Consider the following 24,964-nt stretch of genomic DNA (forward strand, 5'->3'; position numbering starts at 1 on the left):
GACGCCAATCAACCAGTTTTTACTCGAGTTCATTGCACTCTGACTTTGGGCGAGCCGAATTAAATCATGTGGACAGTCCGATCAAAACCATCGTGATCTCGCTCACAGCTTCATGTCAGCGAGGTACTCAGTGTCAGTGCAGGTTAATTATTAGTTTGGAAAGGACATATGATGTGTAAAGGAAGGGGTTTCCAAACTCTATCTGAGTGGTCTCCAACCAAAAGTCTGCTTCTGTCTCCTCAAGCTCCAAACAACTCTCCAATTTTCAAAATAAAAATAATGTAGGCCTACTCAGCATGCAGCCCTTTCCTTTTTTTTCCCAGCTCCAAAAATCTGCTTGCCTCTCTAACTTCCCAAATACTCTGCAGCTTTTAGTTGCTTCTCTATACATTATGTGAAGGATCTCGATCGAATTTTGTTTGCCACTCCCTCCTCTCAGCTCAAACATGGTCTCTTGTACTTAATTAACTATATTCACATTTTCTTTTCCTACAACTATTTCATTGGTTAAATCTGATCTTGGGGAGTGGTGTCCACAAGAAAATAAAATCTCTTTGGTCAAAATGTCCCACTAGCTCCTCCCATTATTTCCTATGCAAAATCTGCTGTCGTGGTTCATCTCAATTTCTGCTTAATTGTAAAAAGATATTAAACCAGGGGCAGGAGACAAAGTGCCAGTGTCTGCATTTCCCACCAACGGTCTCTAATTTCTTTAACTACAAGCCAAACTCCTAAACTGCCATCCATCACGTCCATCACCCCTTTTCTGGGGAAAGGGGAATTTACCACGAAAAAGAAAGGAAAGTCTGACAGGAAGCAAAACAAAGGATTTCATGTGGTAAACTCAAAGAGGGGGCTGAGAAGGGCTGAGTACTTTTGCGTCACAGGGCAACTAGGAAAAACATTACTACGCTGTTGTTGGTTTTATGTGCTAGTAGCCACTTGGGCTACATTGTGAATCACTCAAAAATTATAAAATGAATAGGCAGTTTAACAGAAAGCATTTCAACTTGCGTTTTAAAGCATACAACGATGGAGAGTTTTTTTTTTTATTTCACAGCTTTAATAACGAATTCCCAAATCCAGGGCCGTTGTATACAAAATATTCTGAGCCACTATAAGGTTCTCAGGAGAGGTATAAGAAACTCATTACAGCCCAGTGGGATAATCATGAAAAGGTTGGATTCGTAGAAACATTGAATTGAAAATACTGGGAAGTTCATTTGCGTTGTAATTAAACATAAGCTGACCCAGTTTAAAGAAAAGGCTTTGATTTTTCAGATTTTAAATTTAGTAAATAGGCCTGTAGTGGATCTGAACGGAAACGTCATGGCGGGAAATTTTCCGAATATTCGGCAAATTTGTACATCAGATTGTTCCATTTCAATTTTGGAAATGCAACAACCCCGTCGTATGGGAGGGGCTATCCCCTCCCGGTTCACTCAGGCCTCCCCCGTCCCATTTAAGGCCGTGTCACACCTTTCTGGGCAAGCCTTGCGTGCGACTTGCGAAGAACAATTTTTACTACATACCCGGGGGTCCACGAAGATGACCCGCACATGACAGTACCTATAGCACGTGTATCTCACCCGTAGTCGCCCGGAGGTGCGCACGCAAATCTTTTTTACCCGCGACCATGTTTAGGCCCTGTCACACCTTTCCGGGCAAGCTACGCGGGCTTGTTGCGTGTAGGGATTTTCCAGCATACCGGACAATTTCTGAGGGCGGACAAGGATTTGGGCGAGTCAGTGCATACATGTGTCTTACTTGCTGGACGCGTTCTACTTAATTCTACTTGCGGGTATACTGTGTGACCTGTGTTGCCAGGCGCGTGGGGCTGACAACTCAGTGAAAGAATTATTCTGAACTGAAGGAATGGCAGAAGTCCCACAGAATGTCATTATCTTGGCTGCATTATGCGGGGACTGCGAAGTAGCCTACCTGTGTGGGAGTTGCCTGCGAAGTGCTGCCGCTTAAGGGCCTCAAGAGGGCTTTTTTACACTTGCAAATTTTTGCTTAGTCCCGTACCAACGGTGGGGCTGGGGGGGGGGGGGGGGGGGGGGCTTATCCCCACCGTTGGTACCGGACTTTCCTTAGCCCACTTTCTGTTTACGTTGTTTTTGCCAAAGTGGGCTAGCTCCACCGATAATCCCGTACTATCTCGGCCCTAATCTGGCAAAAGGGTGTATCAGCAAAATTTCGGATTTTTTTTTTTCTTCTCATTTTTAGGGTTTTTGAGGTCAAAATTTTCATCTGGCCAACTCTCATTGGTGCTCGGGCTTTAGTTTTCGAGATACCAGAGGTTACCAAAATCAATTTTCATCATTTAACTGGTATTACGTTCCCTCATTTTCATCATACTGGTATTAAGTTCCCTCATTTTCATCATTTTACTGGTATTAAGTTCCCTCAATTATTTCCCATTTTCCGTCATAGGAGTTACCGAGACATGATTGCACACCAATTCCCCGGACCTATTTGGCATTGAAAATTGCAATTTTATTCGTAATGATAGAAAGCATGGCGAAGGAGGTGGGGTTGCCATGTACGTCAATAATCAAATTGAATTTAAAATTCGAACTGATTTGTGTATTCAGGAAGCAGAAAGTTTATTTATTGAAATCTTAAATGATAGTGAAAAAATATTATAGTTGGTACCATTTACCGTCCTCCACAAAATGACATTCAATCTTTTTTTTGATAACTTCGACCATTGTGTTAATGAAATCTTTGGAGAGAGAAAATCCAGTTTCTTGATGGGAGATTATAATATAGATTTATTACAACCTACCCAATTCCACGACATATTATTTTCTAATTCAATGCATCCCCACATCAATGAATCCACCAGAATAAATAACACCACACATAGCAAAACATTAATAGATAACATAATGTCTAATGTAATAACGGAAACCTGTACAAACGGCATTATTTACTCAGATATATCCGATCACCTAACAATTTTATGATTAATGATAAATATGTAACAACCCCAATACGTCACCAACCCAAACAAAATTTGATAATGCATAGAAATGTAACGCCACATAATATTGATTCATTGAATCAAGATTTATTTGAAGAACAATGGAATGACGTCTTTGAACTCCAAGATGTTAATTCTTCTTATGAATTTTTTTTACAAAAATTATTAGATTATTGTGATAAACACATTCCTTTAACTACCAAAAGAAAAGGAAGGAAAAAAGCTCGGCAACCCTGGATTACTCAAGGTCTTATACATTCCATTCTCACTCGAAACCGTCTTTATAAAATATCTTTGAGAAAACCTACTCCTTGAAAATGTGAAAAGGTACAAAACATGTAGAAATAAACTAACTATTTTGATTCAAGTTTCACGTAAATCATATATTTCGAATAAACTCGAATCTAATAAGGATGATAAAAGTGCTCTTTGGCGGACTGTTAATGAAATACTCAAAAAGAAACCTACGGAATGTCCTGACAGCATTACTCATAACGATAATGTTATTACCAATCCTGACCAAATTGCAAATATTTTTAACAATTTTTTTGTTAATGTTGGTCCTTCTTTAGCAGCATCTATTCCTACAAATGATATAAAGAATTATAAAGATTATTTATTTGAAAGTAATCAAAATTCTTTGTTTTTTACTCCAATTAATGAATCGGAAATTATTGATACTGTTCGATTTTTGAAATGTAGTAAATCCTGTGGGCCTGATAACTTAAGTGTGAATTTGTTGAAAAAAAATAATTTACCCCCTAGCAGCCCCTCTCACCCATATATTCAATCTATCCCTATACTCAACAGAAATTATCCAGACTCCTTCAAAACGGCCAAAGTTATCCCCATTTATAAAAGAGAAGATCCCTTATAAATGGTGAAAAATTATAGACCCATTTCATTGTTACCTGCAATATCGAAAATTTTAGAAAAAGTATAGTTTACAAGCGTCTCCACTCGTTCATGATTGAAAATGAAATATTAAATGCGAATCAGTTTGGTTTTAGGAAAGGATTTTCTACCGATTATGCTATAATTAAATCTGTTGATGATATTATTGATGCGCTTACTAAAAAGGAGCACATAATTGGAGTTTTTATGGACCTTAGTAAAGCGATTGACAGTATTGATCATGATATTTTACTTGAAAAATTACATAACTATATGGTGTGAGAGGGATTACTCTGTCGTGGTTCAGAAGTTATCTAAGTCATCGAAAACAATATGTTGTATTTAAATCCACTCACTCAACATATTCTAACGTGTCATGCGGTGTTCCTCAGGGATCTATCCTTGGGCCCCTACTCTTTTTGATTTATATTAATGATATTATCAACTCCTCTCCTCGTTTAAATTTCATCTTATTTGCAGATGACACCAATGTTTTTTATTCCCACAAGGACATTGTAACACTGGTTGATACATTAAATACGGAATTAAGCAACATCTCGAAGTGGTTTAGAAGTAATAAGCTTTCATTGAATATTGATAAGACATGTTTTATACACTTTCATACGTTGCAATCCCAACCCACCCTTTCTCAAAGTATTTTTATCGATGATATAAACATTGCTGAGAAACATTCAACCAAGTTCCTAGGAGTAACCCTAGATAGCAATCTAACTTGGAATACTCATGTTCAGAATATTACAACAGCAATATCTAAAGCAACTGGTGTTTTAAGAAGAATAAAATATTTAATTAATGATCAAACTTTGATTATGTTATACAATACTTTATTTTTACCATGTAATGTACTGTAATATTGTACGGGGCAACAGTAGCAAAACAAAATTGAACACAATTTTTCTTCTCCAGAAAAAGGCTCTTCGTATATGCACACATTCAAATTTTTTTGGCTCACACTGATCCCATATTTTATCGCCTAAAAACTTTGAAGGCCCATGATATACATTTATACCTAACTGCCATATTTATGTATAGACACACTCGAAATTTATCACCATTTTCTCATAATACCCTAGTAACCAATGACCATATTCACTCATACCCTACCCGTCGTTCCCATGATTTTCACTTAAGTAATCCGAAGCTTTTACTTGCTCAAAAGTCGATTAGACATCAAGGTCCGGATACATGGAACACTCTTCCTGAGGGGTTGAAACAGTGTGCCTCCTTGTTTTCATTTAAAGCAAACTTAAAGAAGTACATTTTATTACAGTATACGCTGAACTAAAAACCAACTAATGTTGGTCTCCTGACAGCGCATATCGTCCCCTCTTTCAGTAAACCAATTTCACTATTCTAAATTCCAGCCTATCTGCTATTGTACATTCACCACCACCACCATCACACACACACACACACACACACACACACACACACACCAGAGTTTATTTTCCCCTGCTACCTTCGCAGCAGAATTTATATTGTTACGAATTTAGCACATGTACGTCCTTATCTTTTCCTCGGGCCGGCCATCTTTTCAAGCAATGCTTATAATGGCGGCCCTCTGTATAATCGTTTCTTAACTATAAATGTTATTCTTATCACTGCTGCATAGACATGCATACTGTATATTAAATTTCTTTCATATCGTTGTTTATGCAAGTCAAAAGACTGTGTTAAATTTATTTTACATATATCCTACATGTTCATGATTATGTACTATATGTATCGTGGTTTATGCAAGTCAAACGACTTTGCGTTGAATTTTAAACTTTGTATATTTCCTGCATTTTCATGATTATGTAACTTATGTATATTGATATGCAGAAAATATAGTATCTATCAATCAATCAAACATTTAATCTGGCAAAAGGGTGTATCTGCACATACATCCTAAAAAAAAATTGGTGTTAATCTGGCAAAAGGATTTATCTGCCACATACATTCTTTAGCCAGATTAAATGATGGGGAAAATGTGTTAATTTAATCAGGCAAAAGGGTCTATCTGCACATACACCCTATCATTTACCATAGAAGGTATTTAATTTGACTGTCATACATGCATTAGTACACAAATGTCTGTCCACCTGTTACATATATGTTCACTATTTTTATGTTTTTATGCCTTTAGGGATTATGTTTTCGGGTTGTCCGTCCGTCCGTCCGTCCGTAATGAATTTTGTGGACAGGGTAACTAAAAAACCTTTGGAGGTATCCTAATGAAACTTGGCTTGTATGTGTATTAGGGGGTGAAGTCGTGCCTATCAACGTTTGAGTGCACATGCTCAAGGTCAAAGGTCAAAGGGTCAAGGTCAAATACGTAAAATTTCACTATTTCCACCATATCTATGCAATGCCTGAAGATATTTTCTTAAAACTTAATGTATACATGTATTACCCAATTAAGATTCTCTGGTGAAAGTTTAAGGTCATGAGGTCAAAGGTCAAAGGTCAAAAGGTCAAGAAACAATATCAAAACTTCACTTTTTGCTCCCAAACTTGGAAATTGTTCAAGGTATCTTCATGTATATATACATAAACTGACTGGCAGTGATTATCTAGAGAATTTAGGGTTCATGGGGTCAAAGGTCAGGGGTCAAAGGTCAAGGGCAACACTTCAACATTTTACTATTTCCCTCATATTTATGCAATGCCAGCAAGATTTTTTTTTTTTTACACTTGGTGTATGCATGTATAAGCTAATAGAGATTCTCTGGAAACTTTTTTTTTGCCCCAAAGGTCACAAGGGAAAGTGCTGAACTAACTTTTTCCTCCATATCTCAGAAGTGGCTCAAGTTTTCTTGAAACTTTCTACATATTTATGCATGTTCTGCCTGAGAGTGATTATCCTATTTTAGAGTCAAAAGCCAGATGAAAATGGTAACAATGTACTTTTCAATACAGAAATTGCACTTTTTCTCCATACCTTGAAAATTACTCAATGCATAAACTTATGAATGGGCAAAGTCATGTTAAAGTCCTTAAATCCCCAAATACATGCTCTCCAATTCATCCAATTAAACCTAGGTCAAGGAAGGTGAACATTCAACACATTTGTGACAATCTGGTCATTTTAATATTTTGCCAATTTTGTGAAAATATGATCACACATTGTCCACATGTACTATAGACCTATTAGGAAAATCATGCATTATGGCGGAGGCATACCAGTCGCCTTTAATAGCGACATTTCTAGTTGAAAATAGTTTTACACGATGATAGAGTGTTTGGAGGGTTATGCACATTAGAAACATAAGATTACCTAATGTCTTTGAAATGGACCCCATTTCTGTGAAAATGCCCAAATGTCCCTTATGCAGACACTGTTATAATTGGCCTATATAACATGACTTGTATTAATCCTAGATTCTGATATACTATATGTGTAATGAGATTTAGAGTGTCAATATAACTGACGTTGTGCATCAGAAGGCTTCGATTTTAATAAAATTGAAAATGTTACATCGCTTGAAAAGAAATACATATTCGGGAAAACCTAAAGATATGGCCGAGAAAGGCCATAGGATTAAAGGGCAAATAAACCCAAGCTACGCTTTCTCATATCCAAGTAAACCCAAAATGTTCCACATTTCCGCAGGAGAATGTCATGAATGATTTTTACTAAAGTTCACTAAAGGTATAAAATTAATGTAAAGTGAGAGATTGAGCCTGGAGCCATGAGCGAGTGATTTCACATTCACATGTATGTATGGAACCATTGTTCTGTTGTGAGGATAATGTAGATGAGAATACAATAACTGCGTCAAAATAGTTTATAATGCTTGATGCAGATATTTGATACGTCAATAATTTCAATATTTTCACCAAACTTCTTATTCGAGTGAATTGATATGTTTGCACATTTTGTGAATGTCCATGGATACATGTAGCTTCCAGCCTTTTCAAGGTGCAACTTTGCAATGAAGTGTAGTGTTTCATAAAAATTAGTGTCAAAATGAGAACTGAAATTTTCCAGGAGACTTCCATTTTAATCACCTTGAAAATGTTACATCACTCACAAAGAAATGAAATAAACTTTTCAATTGCACATGTATGTAGTATGAAATCAAGAGGATATTGACATCCTGTCTGTATTTCATGTAAAATTTGAACTGTAAATAAAAATTGTAATGTTGATAACATTGTATACTCAGGGCTCCACACTAACTTTTTTGTTTGGTGGCCCGGTGGGGCCACCAAAATCCTCAATTTCAAATTTGTGGTGGCCCCAGAGAAACAATTGGTGGCCCAAAAGAAAAACCCAATAAAAAACATTAAAAGTTCTGTTTTTTTAATGAGTCAGATATTTAAGTTTTATCATAGTAAGACTTGGAAGTTGGACATATCTAATTATGAATAAACCTCAACAAACTCGCAACACTTACTCTGCAGGCACTCATTCAGTCCTTTTCATCCATGCTTTAAACAAATTTGACTGCTAAAAAGTTACAAATTTATTGACATACAAGTACTTTTCAAAAATATTTGGTGGCCAGAGGCGGGCCACCAAATTTGCCCTTTTTTGAAATTTGGTGGCCCGAGTTTCATTTTGGTGGCCCCGGGCCACCGGGCCACCGTTAGTGTCGAGCCCTGGTATACTGATATATAAATTGGTAGTGAATACATTCAATTCAAATTTAATTCAAAATTTGAATTTAAATGATAGCCCTATAAGCATATCGGAAGATGTGACTCTTGTTTACTAACAGGTGTGAGGTTGTAAATTTTAATTGGTTGTTGAATGAAGTTTCGTTGGTTTTAATATTGTGCTTGTAGGTTCAAGCAAATTGTCAGAGCATTGTTAAATATTTACTTTTCTTCTACTTGGAAGAAGGAGGGGACTAAAGTGGTATACAGATCCAGAATAATGCCAACCTGCTGGTGTGCAACCGGGGACAAATTTCCCTTCATGTTTGGACTTTTTGTCAAGTATTAGTGTCACAAACGTGTGTTTACTCAAAAGTGGTGTACGATTTTGGAGGGAAATCTTAAAAACATGTTTACATTTCTGCAGACACTGTAGATCGTAGGCCAAAAATATACAGTATTAGTTGTAGAATCTGATACACATGCAGGGTGGGGGGGGGGGGGAGTTAGCATGTTGCAGCAACATGCTAAAATTGTGTGCAACATGCTGACATTAACATTTTTGTGGAACATGCTACTGAGAAAACACACAACAATTTACATGTACTCCATTATCCACATAGCAAAAACTATAGTAATTGCAATGTTCATGATTTTTTCCTTCCATCACAACTCTTTGTGGTCACATGTTCAAAATATACTTGTATAAGTCTCACAAAGCATCACATTTAGCAACTACAACCCCAGAGCTTTTAGGGGCCCGTGAGCATGCATGCAGGTAGGCATTCATGCTACTTTATGTGTGTGTGTTTAAAGGACAAGTTCACCTTCATAAACATAAGGATTGAGAAAATGCAACAATATTAGTAGAACACATCAGTGAAAGTTTGAGGAAAATTGGACAATCGATGCAAAAGTTAAGAATTTTTTAAATTTTTGTGTTGGAACCGCTGGATGAGGAGACTACTACAGCTTGTGAGTCATATGCGTACAACAGTATAAAGAAAATGTAAAAGAAAATTCAACATATTTTCACTTTTTTCGCATAATAAAAGAGCACTTGACTTGCCTCTTTCTAAAGGCAGGGGGAATAATATTACCTATAACATTTGTCGGTAACGAGTTAGGGGAATGTGTACTTTTTTCAAAAGATGGAATTTTGTGAAATTCTCTTTATATTTTCCTTATATTGTTGTACGCATGTGACATCTAAGTTATTCATACACTGCAGTAGTCTTCTCATCTAGCGGGTACTGCACAAAAACTTCAAAAATTCATAACTTTTGAACGGATTGTCTGATTTTCCTCAAACTTTCAATGATGTGTTCTACTAATATTGCTACATTCTCTCAATCCTTATGTTTATGAAGGTGAACTTGTCCTTTAATATGAAATCAATGGGATAATGACATTGTTGTTCATTATATGTTTTCATGATTGCATTTCATCGCAAAAGACGTCAAAAAAAAAATTCATTTAGCATTCCGGACCCGTATATAGCATCATCTAATTGCATTATGATTGAGAAAAAAAAATTGTTTGAAATTAAAATTCATTACTCAAGCTCACTTGAATTTAGTCTTTGTAGTTAATCACTATAGACAGCCGAGTCCTAAACCTGTTGTATTTTTGACAGTTTTACGGTTATTGTGAAGGTGAGTGTGATTACAGCTGCTGTATGATTACAGAGCATGATTTGTGCCTCCTTGAATAATAGTCCCCAGAGAGTGGAAAAAAAATCAATATAAGTGATGGTCTGTTGGGAGCATGCTAAAATGTCATCCTTCCTGTTTATATCTCTGACCTGACTTTGGCCATCACTACCCCCCCCCCAATTTATATATATATATATATATATATATATATATATATATATATATATGATCAAGAAGCGACGACGTTTAGAATCATTAAAAATGTAAGAAAGACATACAGTTTGAGGGTAATACTCCAATTTTAAGTGGAATCTGTCCCTTTTTGTGTTCATTTTCCTATTATTTTTATGCCTCCGCCACGAAGTGGTGCCGGAGGCATTATGTTTTCGGGTTGTCCGTCCGTCCGTCCGTCCTTCCGTCCGTCCGTCCGTCCGTCCGTCCTTCCGTCCGTCCGTCCGTCTTTCCGTCCGTCCGTAATGAATTTTGTGGACAAGGTAACTATCAAAAGCTGTTGAGGTATCCTTATGAAACTTGGCATGTATGTGTATTAGGGGGTGAAGTTGTGCCTATCAACTTTTGGGTGCACGTGCTCAAGGTCAAAGGTCAAAAGGTCAAGGTCAAATACATAAAATTTCACTATTTCCACCATATCTATGCAATGCCTGAAGATATTTTCTTGAAACTTAGTGTATACATGTATTACTCAATTCAGATTCTCTGGTGAAAGTTTGGGTCATGAGGTCAAAGGTCAAAGGTCAAAAGGTCGAGTAAAAGTATTAAAACTTCTTTTTTTCTCTGTAAATTGGAAAATTGTTCAAGGTATCTTCATGGAACATAGTATATATACATGTACTGACTGGCAGTGATTATCTAGAGAATGTAGGGTTCATGGGGTCAAAGGTCAGGGGTCATAGGTCAAGTGCAACACTTCAAAATTTTACTATTTCCCTCATGTTCATGCAATGCCAGCAGGATTAGTATTTTTTTTTACACTTGGTGTATGCATGTGTAACCTAATAGAAATTCTCTGGAGAGTTTTTTTTCTTTTTCTTTTTTTATTGCCTCAAAGGTCAAAAGGTCAAAGATCAAGTGAAAGTGCTGAACTAACTTTTTCCTCCATATCTCGGAAGTGGCTCAATTTATCGTGAAACTTACTGCATATCTATGCATGTTCTACCTGAAAGTGATTATCTTATGAATTTTAGGGTCTAAGGCCAGATGAACATGGTATCAATTTACTATTCAGTACAGAAATTGCACTTTTTCTCCATACCGGTACCATGAAAATTACTCAATGCATAAATGTATGAATGGGTCAAAGTCAAGTTAAAGTCCTTAAATCCCCTAATACATGCTCTCCTATTCATCCAATTAAACCAAGTTCAAGGAAGGTGAACATTCAACACATTTCTGACAAACTTGTCATTTCAATATTTTGCCAGTTTTGTGAAAATGTAATCACACATTGTCCACATGTACTATCTAGACCTATTAGGAGAATCATGCATTATGGCGGAGGCATACCAGTCGCCATAGCGACATTTCTAGTCTTGCATTTGCGTTAACTTTATACAAACTCAAGATCAAATATATTTACTGAACACCGTACAATAGGCTACAGAAACACAGTTACAAGTATACGTCACTCTACACACACACACACACACACACACACACACATATATATATATGATTACAAGAAAAAAAGATGTGGAAACAATTACATCCTTATTTTCAAAGCTTTCGGTCTGAGACCTTCAGTGATTCAATTTGGCTTATAAAGGTGAATACAAACATTAATTGGAAAGTAAACACAACACGTTAGATGTAAAACAAAGATAAAAATACATGAACTCAACATTTAATAACATATCTTAGGAGCCACATTGGTGTTGATGTGTGTGATTTAAAGTGTATCTCTACCCCCCCCCCCCAAAAAAAAATAGTATGTGAAAGAGACATTTCAGTATAGTCCATTGCTCCAACATTCAAAGAAAGGGGTCATTAATTAGTGAAACAATGCGTCTGAAAGCTTCCAAACACAGTGGGTCTGAGAGACAAGACTACAGCACACATATTATTTACAGGAGATTAAGGAACCACTCTGGTTCCTTAATCTCCTGCAAACAATAGACGTTTGGAAACTTTTGGATGCATTTTTTCCACTAATTGATGACCCCTTTTCTCTGAATGTTGTTGACTACTAGTCTTACTGACATGTGTCTCTATAACACAAATCACAAAATATTTTTGGGTAAAGATATACAGCTTAACCCTAATCCCATGGGGGGGGGGGGGGCTTTTTTGCGCCCCCCCCCCCGTCATTTTTTTTCGCCGTGCATCTAGACCGATTGGAATTTCACGTTGAAACTTCATGACTTTTTTTTCTCTCAAGTTTCCCGCATATTTTGATATATATAATTCACCCTGGTCGGACTTATAGAAATGATTTTAGAGGTCAATAATCGCTTGACCGTCACAAAAAAGGAAGATTTTGTACACGTTTCTATGTAATTCATATATCCAATGTCATGTAAACTCCAGATCTGTTATAATTGTTACACTGAATTATAATTTTGATTATTCCTTTGTTAATAGTTCATTTCATACACTTCATAGATATTTTGTATGAAATAAACAAAACCAAAAAACAATAAAATACATAAAAATAAAAACAATGAAATACAAAAGAAATAATGAAATACTAATTTGAATATTTGCAAATAAATATAAATAGGGGCCTATAATGACAGTACATGTATCTGTCAGATTTTGTTCCGCGTGTGCTTGAATGTGTATCAATAGGTCTATGAGGTGCAAGGCACTCGACCTTCTACTACAAAAAGGGCAGTGAATGGAGGGGTGACATTAATTATCATGACAATGTCATTCCCAAACTCATAGTAAAGCAAATGCAATTAGTAAACTTTATGGGCACAATGCAAACTATAAGTTCTTTAACTGTTGCGTGATATGCTCTTTACGTATCACATTACTTGAAAAATGTAATACACTTTGCATAAAAATTATTAAAAAAATAAAGGGGACTGAAAATTTCGAGGAGGGGAGGGGGCAACTGCCATCCAGGAATCTTAGTTCACCGAAGAGATGTTTTCAGTGACTGCTTTATTGATACGGCGAATGCTGAAGACTTGTAAGTCATGGTCAACATACAGTCAACTACTGGTAGTACATGCACTAGCAGAAATTAAAGGGACTGTACAGTTCTGGTTGAGGTGAGGATTTAGCTTTTAACATTTTGCAAGATATTCAGAAACCACTCTATGAGATGTCAAAGAGCATGCATGCAATTCTAAGGGGTATACTATACTATCAAAAGTTTGTTTGATGACGGTGAAACAAAGAGATCCGAATAAAAGGCTTGGCCTGCCGCCTTTTATTATTATCACTTTTTGGGATATCTCAGTCATCTGAAAACCAATTTTCATCACATAAACGTTGAATCCTTCTCAAAATTACATGCTCTTTCATATTTCACCAGAGGTTTCTCATTATCTCACTTAGGAATGTTATGAACCTGAATCCCCACCTCAACCAGTACCGTACTGTATATAGGCCTACAGTCCCTTTTCCAAAGGGTGCTTTCCCAAAGAAATCATGATTTACTAGTGTGTGTTTCCAATTCCAACTTTAATTTTTACAGGCCGGGGTGCTGCAACGCCTTCAGCACAGGCTCCCATACCCATGTGTGGCTCTTTGTAATGATTATTGTCATCATCATCATCATCATCGTCATCATTATCATCATCGTCATCATCGTCATCATCATTCAATTTTATTCAATGCGAGGTTTTGAATACGGCATTTTAATTCCAATGCATGTAGATGAGAGGGGGGGGGGGGGGTGGGTGAACGTTTTTATGATGCGATGGTATGCCAGAGATGTTACCCCGGGGGCGTTTTTTTTTTTTTTTTTTAAGACGGCACAGATTGGGGCATGGCGCGTGTTAAACCTATGGGAAAAACGTTGGGTTAAGGTTTTTGGTTAGGGTTAGGGTTAGGGTTAGGGTTAGGGTTTGATGGTTAGGGTTAGGATTAGGATTAGGGTTAGGTTTAGGGATAGGGTCCCCAATAGATTTTTAGGGTCCCCAATCTGCGCCGTCTAAAAAAAACACGCTACCCGGGGCGAATACTAAATGCACATCCTTTATTAAAGGGGAACAAGCAGTGTCATAGGTAAAAAGTTTCTATTTTTCTGTGCCCACAGTTTCCTCATAGGCATAGCTATGTATTATGTTCCTTCCATTTGCTTTCATTCGACATAGTTTTCATGAATGGGTGAAAAGTATTAGCAAACTGAAAAGAATGATTTTGATAGATAATCTAAATTTTGATAAATAATGTACAATGTACTAGTACGCGGTGGGCACCACACGTACATTCAACGCATCAGATCTGAGCCTTCGATTACACACATACCCAATAGTGGGGCAGATATGTGAAAAAAATGCTCACATCCGGCGGAAAGTATGAAATTTTGCATATAGGGGTATTTTGAGGCGCTGATTTCAAAAATTGCCGGATCCAAGAGATCTGATCACGGGGTCGGCCGCCATTTTGAATTCCAAAATGGCCGCCGTCAAAGATCCCTATCTTCAGTTCTGAATGACACTAGCCATTGGAATTTGATATATAAAAGCATGAAGATATGATGACTTCAATAACAGACTTATTTGATATGTCTGACAAGCTGCACGGCAGCCAATTTGAATTTAATACACATTTGCCATGTTGGAGTGTTGAAAATCTCTATCTCGGGTTTGTAAATTAGGCTACCTGATTGAGCGCGCGTTTGTAACTGATTGAGTGCGCGCTGCTGATGTATTTACATTGTGACGTCAGTGAAGGTGCATTATGCTTCCTTTTTGCTGCACTTTTTGACATGCCCGTGAATGTTAGTCTTCTTCTTCTGATTAAGTCTGCCTCCTTCAATAGACTGAAGATTCTTGCAGACTGGTGCTATTGACATTATAATACAATTTATTTACAGATATTTACAAGCACATAGACAATTTGACGAAAATACTATAGCCACTGTGATCAACCGTTAGACGGTTTCGAAATGATCCCACAGATGGCGCTGAAACAATTTCTGACGACAGGGAATTCCAGTTCCTTACAGTTCTTGGGAAGAACGAATGGCGATGCGATTCAGTTCTCGAATATAGTCGTGATGTTTGTCTTCGTAGCCACATTGGAATTCAAAATAGCAGGCATTGCGTTTGTCAGACACGTCACATCAGTTAATAGTTTAACTCAGTATGTTAAAATACTTGTTTACACCTAGTTTCAGGGTCACTCACCACTTAGAAATCGAGATAGAGATTTTGAATATTTCGTCGAGGCGGCCATATTGGAATTCAAAATGGCGGCCATTCGATGTTGGTCAGACACTCCGAATCAATCTGTCATCAAATTCAATGTGTCAAAACGCTCATGTGTACCAAATTTTGGTGCCACAGGTCATTCAGAACTGAAGATAGGGATCTTTGAATTTGTTTTGTGATGGCGGCCATATTGGAATTCAAAATGGCGGCCGACCCCGTGGTCAAATCTCTTGGATCCGGCAATATTTGAAATCAGCGCCCCAAAATACCCCTAGCCTATATATTTCATACTTTCCGCCGGATGTGAGCATTTCGACCACTTTTTGTTACATATCTGCCCTAATAAAGGCACAGCGCAGCGCAGCTCAGTGCCATATCTTTCATGTACAGTCTGTACGGCACTGGCATATGGCGCAGCTAGCTATGCGCTAGCGAGCGATGCGATCGAGAGAGCTAGAGAGCGCCAGCACCTGCCGACTTCACTCAAGATCACTGCACTTACACTGGATCTAAAAATGTTAGATCTGTGTAGTTTCTTCAAGACTTAGCGAAGCATTTAAGATTATCTCGATGCTTGTGAAAAGGTGCGAGCCTTCCAGGTGTGCGGAGTAACAATCTCATTCTTTTGTATCATTCGAGAATTTCGTAATTTCTGAATTTTGTAACAATAGTGCGCCACACGATCGTGTCTTCAAAAGTACCTACGCCATACACTCACTACGGTTGTAGAATCTACAGCGAGAACCTTCGGAGTAACATTGGCCCCGAAAATACGTCGTGGGTCCACGTCGGTACGTACACTTGAACAGTGCATAACACGCGGGACGACCATACAGAACTAGACGGTGCCTCACCTAGACCACCACACGTCTAGCTGTGCTTTCTGACGGCTATGAGAGAGATCTAGAACTAACGTTAGATCTAATCTGGTAATAGAAGGCATGGAAGACTTTGCTGTGGAGGTTCGGGATGCTAATGGAGCATTTTACAAGGTGACGTATGGAGAAAATATGGGAATGTTATTCATATTTCCCAGTTTGCATGCAAGGTGCAAAATTTTAAACTAAAATTTAGGCAACCGAACTTCACGAACTTGTTTTGCCAAATGTTAAGTTTATTATTATTAAATGTATAGTTTAGTGTAGACAGAAAGATCCGTCTGTCCGCAGTCCGGAAGAGTCTTTTATTTTTTGACGTTATCGCTCTCCTCCGTAGACTGACGGAAGTTGTTAATTGCTAGTAATAGTATGGTTGGGTGTTCATCACACCGACCACCTAACGTTTTTCTATCAATAGAAACGTGAAAAATCCCACAATTTGCCTGAAAATACGTATAAAGCGCACGTAAATGCGTTTTTTCGACAAGCTGCTGTTTTTTTCTAGCCGTCATTTTTTCCCCAATATTTGAATAGTTCTATATTTTGAATCCTTTGATATTAGGCCTACTTTTGAAGGACTGTTTGATGAATTTGAATTGATTTTCATTAGGAAACTTTTCATCGTAATTGAAATAAATTAGATGAGTTGGTTTGTTTTTTCACATTCATTTCTTGTTTCTGCTTCGGCAAATTTAAGCTTGTATAACACAATCAACATGTCAAGAATGCACTACACTTACCAGATTAATGAATAATCCAACATTTTGGTAGAATTTTAAACGTAAAACACACATCAACCAGCCTGTCGCGTCGTCATGTTCAAACTGCAGCTGCAGAAACATATGAATCCCTTACTATCTTAGCCAATCACATGCGAGGTAATTTCTTCGTTTTTTTAATTAAAACACGTACCTCGCATGTGATTGGCTAACAGATTCAAAATGGCAACTTACACCGAGCGAACAGGAATGTTGCGATATGGATAAAATTTCTGCGTTATAACCTAGTTACTGTATTTCGATTGTGCAATGTGAGAAATTTACCCCAAATATTGCTGGATAATGTGTCATGTCATGTCAAACTTGTTTGAATGTAAAAAAGCTGTCTGAAATTTGGTTTATCGTAACGTTTGATCTGTGCACGACCGCTCCACACAGGAGCAGGCATCAATGACTTCAGTCTGTATATTTAAAGGAGGGGATCCGTGAAGCCAGACGCAGTCTCCGCGGAACATTTCCCCGACGACCAGATACAGACCGATCTTTCGGTCAAAGTTTAGTGATGAAAGGTGATCTACGATAGCTAAATACTCGAGGAGAACTACAGAACACCCTCTCAGTCTCACTAATCAAAGTCAAGCTTCAATAGAAAAGAGACATCAGGCACACAAGTTGTACATGGTATAGAAAAAACGGCTAGGCTATGGGAGGGTAAGACACACATAACTAAGAGTACCAGTATTCAGTCACCTAGGACCTAAGTTTAGCGGAATTCGGTCACTTATCACTAATCACCAGCCAGTAAGTTCTACAGTCACAACACATGCAAATCACATCAATTCACATACCAGGTACTTAAACACTCATTCACAACAGGAAAGTCCCTTACTCAGTCCCCTCCAAAAATCCATCCAAAATCCCAAATTTCACTATCAAATGTGCAGAATCGGCGCGACTTTCTAAAAGCGTGTGCGCATTTAAAAGCCCAGTTTTAAGAGTATGGGTCGCCGAAAAAGTGCAAAAAATCGAGAAATATGCCGTTCTCTTGCAGTATTTTTTGCTTATCACAAGCTCGGAGTGTGATGGTATCTTCAAAAACGCAAAAGAAAAACAAAATTTCCGTACATGCTGATGCAGTGACTCAATGTACAAGGGTTGAATGCAAGTGCCAATTACCCAGTATTCGGTCACCAACGGGTGCCGCAATGTCGCCGATGCAATTTTGTGCCAATAAGGTAGTGCGCAGCGCATTTTTCAGCTGCCTTGAACACGCATTGACTTTGAACGCACATATCGCGCGACCGAATTCTGGTCGCGGTAACCGTATTCTGGGGGATTTTCAAGGTGATATATTTTCGAATTTTGTGCAATTCTGTGAGATATTCAACAAAATGAAAATTGAGATTTAAAAAATTTGATATATTTCACATACATTGCTGTAGATATGATGTATGTATGAAATGTATTATTTTAGTTTAAAAAATATTGGAGAAAAGCTTAAATGACCGAATACTGGGGTTTTTACCCCATATGGTCTAATCGGAGGTTTTATTCCAAGAGGAATCACACTGACGAGTCGTTGAGCAAGTTAAAGTACCATAAAACTCTAATATGAAATTATGGTGAGTGTGACACACTATTCTTCACACAAAGAAAAGTCAGTATTTTAACCCTTCCTCACTTCGCTTCTTCACACAGAGTAAAACCCCCAGTTTTCAGCCGGCCTCCAGAATCTGAACACCTACAAATCATCACAAGCCAGCAAATTCTATTGTCACAAGGCACACATTATGTATTAGTGATCACAGCGTTTCACACACTGGCACTGTTGTTCACAACAGGAAAGTGCCTTAGTCACCTCCAAAAATCCATCAAAGTTCTCAAATTTCGCCGTCAAAAATGCAGAATCCGCGAATTAGGTCCCGTGTTAAGAATTGAGGTTGCCCAAAAGTGCTAAAAATTGAGAAATACGCCGATCTCTTGTGAGATTTTTTGCTTATCGCAAGCTCAGAGTGTGACGGTATCCTCAAAAACACAAAAGAAAAACAAAATCTCTGTACGTGCCGATGCAATGACTGAATGTACAGTGGTTGAATGCAAGTGCCGACTCGCCAGAATTCGGACACCAGCGGGCGCTGCAACGTCCCCGATGAAATCTTGTGTCAACAAGGTATGGCGTGGCGCATTTTTCAGCGGCTTTGTGCACACATTGACATTGAACGCGTATACATTATAGCACACATCCATATTCTGTACGCGAAAATATTGGCGTATACAGTATTTTGCTCATCTCAAGATTGATTCAGTGGTCTTGAATTTAACATGCTTTTCTACAAGTCCATCTCCATACCCCCTGTTCCCTCCTTCATTTTCCAAAACAACCATTGCATGGCATATTGCCCATCGGTGATACAGATGAATAAAAGTCGCATTGTTTTTTGCCTTTGGACAAGGCCCTTTTGCTGTGTAGTGGAAAGCGAAAAGGGGTTCGAGTAAAAAGCACCCACCGTAAAGCGATCGCACACCACACAATGTTAGGCAACAAGAGTGACTGGTCCAAAGACTACACTACTACCGGCTAGTGCATGTGCACAGGTTTCAAATCCGGCCTACCGAGCAGTTGTCATTCTCACAGATTCCTCTTGACCTCTTGAGTCATTTTAAGTCATCAATTTGGACAGAAACGGACTATTGGAGGAACCAAATGTTCAATGTATTTTAATGTCAACAATTGGACTACATCTGTATGTATTCAAATTGAAGCAATTTTTTATGTATTTAAGTTGGAATTTAGCCATGATACAGGTCATCTATACAATCTAGGTCTACACGTGTAGTCTAGATGTGTCTAGATCTAATTCTAACAAAGTTAGACCTGGGGGGTGTTTCATAAACGTTTGTCAACGCTTGACAACTTGAATCACCATAGTAACAGTCAGTGACCAGAGCATCTCAGCCAATCAAAACCAAGGATTTTGCTGAAACATCGACCTAGCACTGGGTCTAATAGAGCTCTTCAGACGAAAGAAAAAACTTGTACAAGTTGTAGATTCTAGTCATCTTTATGACATAAATCCTGATTGTAATCTTGATCCGAGTTACAGCAATCGCACCAAGGTTCTACAGTACCTTGCCAAGATTCGACCGCGTGCAAAAGCATCTGTATGTTTCTACATGTACAATGTAGCAGGCGCAAGCGGTCAAATTTTGGATGCCGTTGTGCTTCATGAAATGCTCCCCAGGTCATCTATGAAATCTGCAATGTAGGTCTAGTCTGCTGTAGATGTATCTAGATCTGATTCTAACAAAGTTACACCTGATCTAGCTCTAGGTCTAGAGCTCTTCAGGCGAAAGAAGAAACTCACACAAATTGTAGATTCTTGTCATCTTTATGATATGAATCCTGATTGTAATCTTGATCCTAGTTAAAGCATCCGCATCAGGGTTCTACCTTCCGTGCCAAGATTTTACCATGATGCGCAAAAGCATAGGTTTCTACATGTAGCAGGCACCAGTGGTCAAATTTTGAATGGTTTTGTGGTCAAATTACGGGCGGCTTGCGTTCCTGTAGATGCTAGAAGTCTACATGTACAACCATAGTTTCAAATAGTCTAGAAGTGTTCTACACATACACATACAATGTATAATGTAAATTACTTATGTTCATACGCTCCAATGAAAAAAAAAAATAGAGCTCTTTCAAACAATACAATAGAAAATCTATTTTGCAGAGTCAGGCCATCCGGCCTAACAGTATATTAAAAAAGCAAGATGCCCATGGCCATAATTCGATCATTTATAACGCTGTCTAACTATACACAGCCCTGTCACTATACAGAAGTCGCAACAGGGCCGTATAATCAGGATCCGAAACACCAACTGGCTCAATCCGATGATGTCAATTTTGGCTTCATGACATCATGTGATGATTGTTACCTCGGACCCATTATTAACAATCTTTATCACTTAAGCATCATTTTGGTGTTGTCAATATCTAAGCCCCGGTCACACAGTGCTTTTCGGCTTAATCATGGCCAAAACCCGTCTAAAAGTGGTCCCCCGTGAAGCAGACGATGTTGTTCGCATTGATGTCAAGTTTAAGACGAGCTACGGTCGATTTATAGATGTGGCAGGACGCAGGGAAAAATCGGAATGGCGTCGGTTTTGAACTGCTCAAAATTTTACTCCGCGGACAACCATGGGTGGCACCCGTGGTAAAGACGTGCAACACACGCGATAATCCTTGTTTCGGCAGTGATTAAAACTTGGGGAGATGCTGTAAGACGTGAAAATTTAGCAGGCAGTGCACGGTCATCTGACGCGTGTTACGCGTTGGTATCACTGGAAATAGTGTGTGTTTAGTGGCTTATCACTGACAAATTGATTTTTCCGGTACATACACGTGGCTGTACATGGTTAGCCGTGCTTAGGCAGTGCTTCAGCAGTGGAACAGCCGCCAACGGCCATACCCTGTACAAAGCACGGCCAAACGAAAATTGACCAAAAAATTACCACTTATGACCACGTCCACCAGATTTTCATAACTTTTTGTTCGTGATACAGACGTGGAGTGCTGTGTGACCGGGGTATTACTGAGTACATACAATTCATAACTTACAGAAAACAAAGATTTAATGCATTGTGTGCACACCGTTGAACAGTTCTCTGCACAAATCTCCAAGCCGTCATCGTGCTGCACTTTCAGAGGTCATGCTGTTGATCGTGCGGCGGTACACAAGCAGCACACCACAGAACTCTATGTGGCGCATGCACAGAATTTGGTCATGCATAGTATGTATTATGTGCACAACTTACATCATTCAAGGTTAGTACAGTATGTATTTTGAATTGTGCAATAATTGAATTTGTGGGTAGGCATTGCGATTAGAAATTGCATTTTTTTTTTTTTTTTGTCCTCCATGGATGTAGGACACAGGCATGAGATTTCTCCGCGGATCCGCGGATTTCCGCGGATTTTGAAATTCTGGGGAGAAAATACACAGTCGGGAAAATTTCCGTGATTTTCCTCTTTTTCTTTTCTTTTTTTTTTTTTTTTTGCAGCCACCATATCTCGCCGTGTGTGAAAGGTGATTCGAGTGCATTTGTCAGCGGGCAGCTGTGCGATGTTGCATGTTTCATGCGTGAAATGGATGTGAAACGTGCGTGTCGATCAACTTGTAGCTACGGTACTATACTGTAGCTTGCAGTGTGGTGTGATATGATGCACACGTGTATGAGGCTGTAACTGCGTATTACGTGTATCATTACTATCAAGGAGCTTCGGCATGCATGCGCTGCCGCAGCATTCAGCGTGATGCGTTGTCGCATGACCGAAAGATCGGTCTGTATCTGTCCGTCGCGGGGAATGTTCCGCGCCGAGACTGCGTCTCGCTTCACGGATCTCCTCTGTATACGGAGGACAGCGTTATAACTTATGACAAAATATATAAGAGTCCTCCGGACAGACGGATCTTTCTGTCTACGCGATGCGCTGCTTTTGTATCCCGCTGATTACGTTGGCGTGACCTACATTTGTCATCGTGATTTATGATTTTTGTGGACCGGTGAGAATATTTCTTTCTTCAACGAGAAAATGAAGACCTTCGAATTTTCGATAAGGATGACCCTCGTGTAGCGGATATTGACACAGATGTCTCCAATACAGTAAGTCAAGTGGCAGTGGTTGGAATATGAAGTTGATCTCCCAGAACCAGTTTCGTCTTCTAACCACGTTAGGCCAGCGATTCAATCAACTTCCTCGGCACCTGGAACTTGTGATACATCATCCGCCGCAAGGATTCGCTTTACATTCTGGACTTCATCCAACAATACTTCATTTGCTTGGTCTACATTAGCTGTTTATGGACTTAACCGGGTCTACAAATTGTTGTACCTTCTGTAAGGTAGGCCTATTATAGGCAGTCTAAGTTAGCTGTAGACAGAAAGATCCGTCTGTCTGGAGGACTCTTTTATATTTTGCCATTAACGCTGTCCTAAGGAGGGGATCCGTGAAGCCAGACGCAGTCTCCGCGGAACATTCCCCGACGGGCAGATACAGACCGATCTTTCGGTCAAAGTTAGCTGTTGCATGGACGTAGAGACGGTCAACAATGCTGAGCTGCATGTATGCTGTCTTACATGATTTTCTACTAGACTACATGGACCAAGATCAGCAATACTAGTAGTAGTACTTTGCCTGGTCTGCGCACTGTAAACTGTTGTTAATGGACTATGGTAAAGACAGCCAACAATGGCAATGCTAAGCTGTGATTTATTTTATTTATTTTTTTTTTTTTTGTACCCGTATGAACTGAATCCAGCAAGACGTCACCTGGGTGTACATTACTGTGATTTATTATGGCCTCACATTTGAGTAGGTCCTAGGTATAACAGTTCAGCATACTTTTCCTTCCTTTAGATTTTGCAAGTGTCATTCATGAGTTCAATTATCACAATGTTTCTCTGTAAAATGTACCTCATAACAAAAGTAAATTTCAGTCGTAAAATGCATTAAAATGAGTTTTTTCATACCTTGAATTTCAAAAAGTCCTCACCATGGGAGGGGGGACACCCCCCTCCCACACCCTCCCCCCGCTCGGTCGCTACGCTCCCTCGCAAACTCTCTCCTCTTTTTTCAACTTTTCTCTGTCTCATGCCTGAGGACAAGTGCTTGCTATGGACTGATGTACCATACTGTAGTCCAATCATGTACACATACATGTACAGTACTTACGTGAGTATGCGTATTACATAGAATTTGTGGTGGAGCTGAAGAGCTGTGAGTTGTATGTATTAAAAGAGCATTCGCGTATCACACACGTACGAATAAGTGACTTGGCTCCCCAACTATCCTATAGTGCACCGTAAATGATGCTTCAATCAATATCCGGGTACTTTTTGCGTCATTCGCGATTGCGAGAATTATGTTTCTCGACCTGTATGAAAACGGCATAAGTATTGCCGAGTGCATGTAAAAATAGCAAAAACCAGTTCTAAATCTTCTCTATTCCTGTGTAGGATGTGTGTACATGGTACAGTACAGTGTGACTCAAGATTGAAGTACCCGGTAGTTTGTTCAGTATACATATGCCTAGATATCAGTATGAGCATCTATTATATAATGTACAGTACATAATGTACATGTTTATTAAAGACTGAAGGCATTGCTGTGAAAGTGATGACTCTTAAGACCCGGTCACACTGCCCAAAAGTCGCGTAAATGCATGATTCACGTAAGAAATTTGAGCCTTGCGCAGTACATGCGCGATTTGCGCATTTCATGAGTATGTCTGATGTGGAACCTTCGTAGTTGTCCGCCGATGTGCGCTGGATCGGCGCTTTACGCGATTCCAGGTTTCGAGCAGCTCAAAACTCGGTTTCACATAAAAGTTTACGCAGTATTGCACTGTTTTATGTAGTTTTGGCGTAGTTTGCGAAGTTCTTACACGGACAATGCACAAAATATGCGTGGAATATCAGTGATCGTTCACGAAACTGTTGCTGCTATCGTGTTCATGCGCAAATCATGCGCGATTCATATGCAGTTCATTACTGTACCTCCGCCAAGGGAGGAGGTTACATTGTATGTTTTCGTTACCGTTGGTTTGTGTGTGTGTTCGTTAGTTAGTTAGTTTGTCTGTGTGCAAAATAACTCAAAAAGTAGTTAACGGATTGGGATGAAACTTGCAGGAAAGGTTGAGAATGACACAAGTAACAAACGATTAACTTTTGGTAGTGATCCGAGTATTTTGGGGGAATTTATGAAGGATTTTTGATATTTTGGCAGGTAGGGGCAATGAACTTGGGACTTCAGGCTGCGCGTATTTGAGGTTTGCATGCGTGCACTAAAGTGCGTACCATGGTGCGTACTCTAGTG

The 24,964-nt window shown here is 38.8% G+C and overlaps 1 protein-coding gene across 1 annotated transcript in view; it reads left to right on the forward strand.

The window, feature by feature from the left end:
* The first annotated feature begins 15,989 nt into the window (after positions 1 to 15,989).
* Positions 15,990 to 24,964, forward strand: part of LOC139708184 (RNA-binding protein FXR1-like) — an 80,073-nt gene continuing 71,098 nt past the window's right edge. Inside the window, 1 exon segment of the mRNA XM_071620159.1 lies at positions 15,990 to 16,483. Within this exon segment, the coding sequence (XP_071476260.1) occupies positions 16,433 to 16,483 (51 nt within the window). The 5' untranslated portion in view covers positions 15,990 to 16,432.

Source organism: Diadema antillarum, unplaced genomic scaffold, assembly GCF_040938485.1.
Source record: "Diadema antillarum isolate AM-2024a unplaced genomic scaffold, OU_Dant_1.0 seq00001317_RagTag, whole genome shotgun sequence".
NCBI classification, from domain to species: Eukaryota; Metazoa; Echinodermata; class Echinoidea; order Diadematoida; family Diadematidae; genus Diadema; species Diadema antillarum.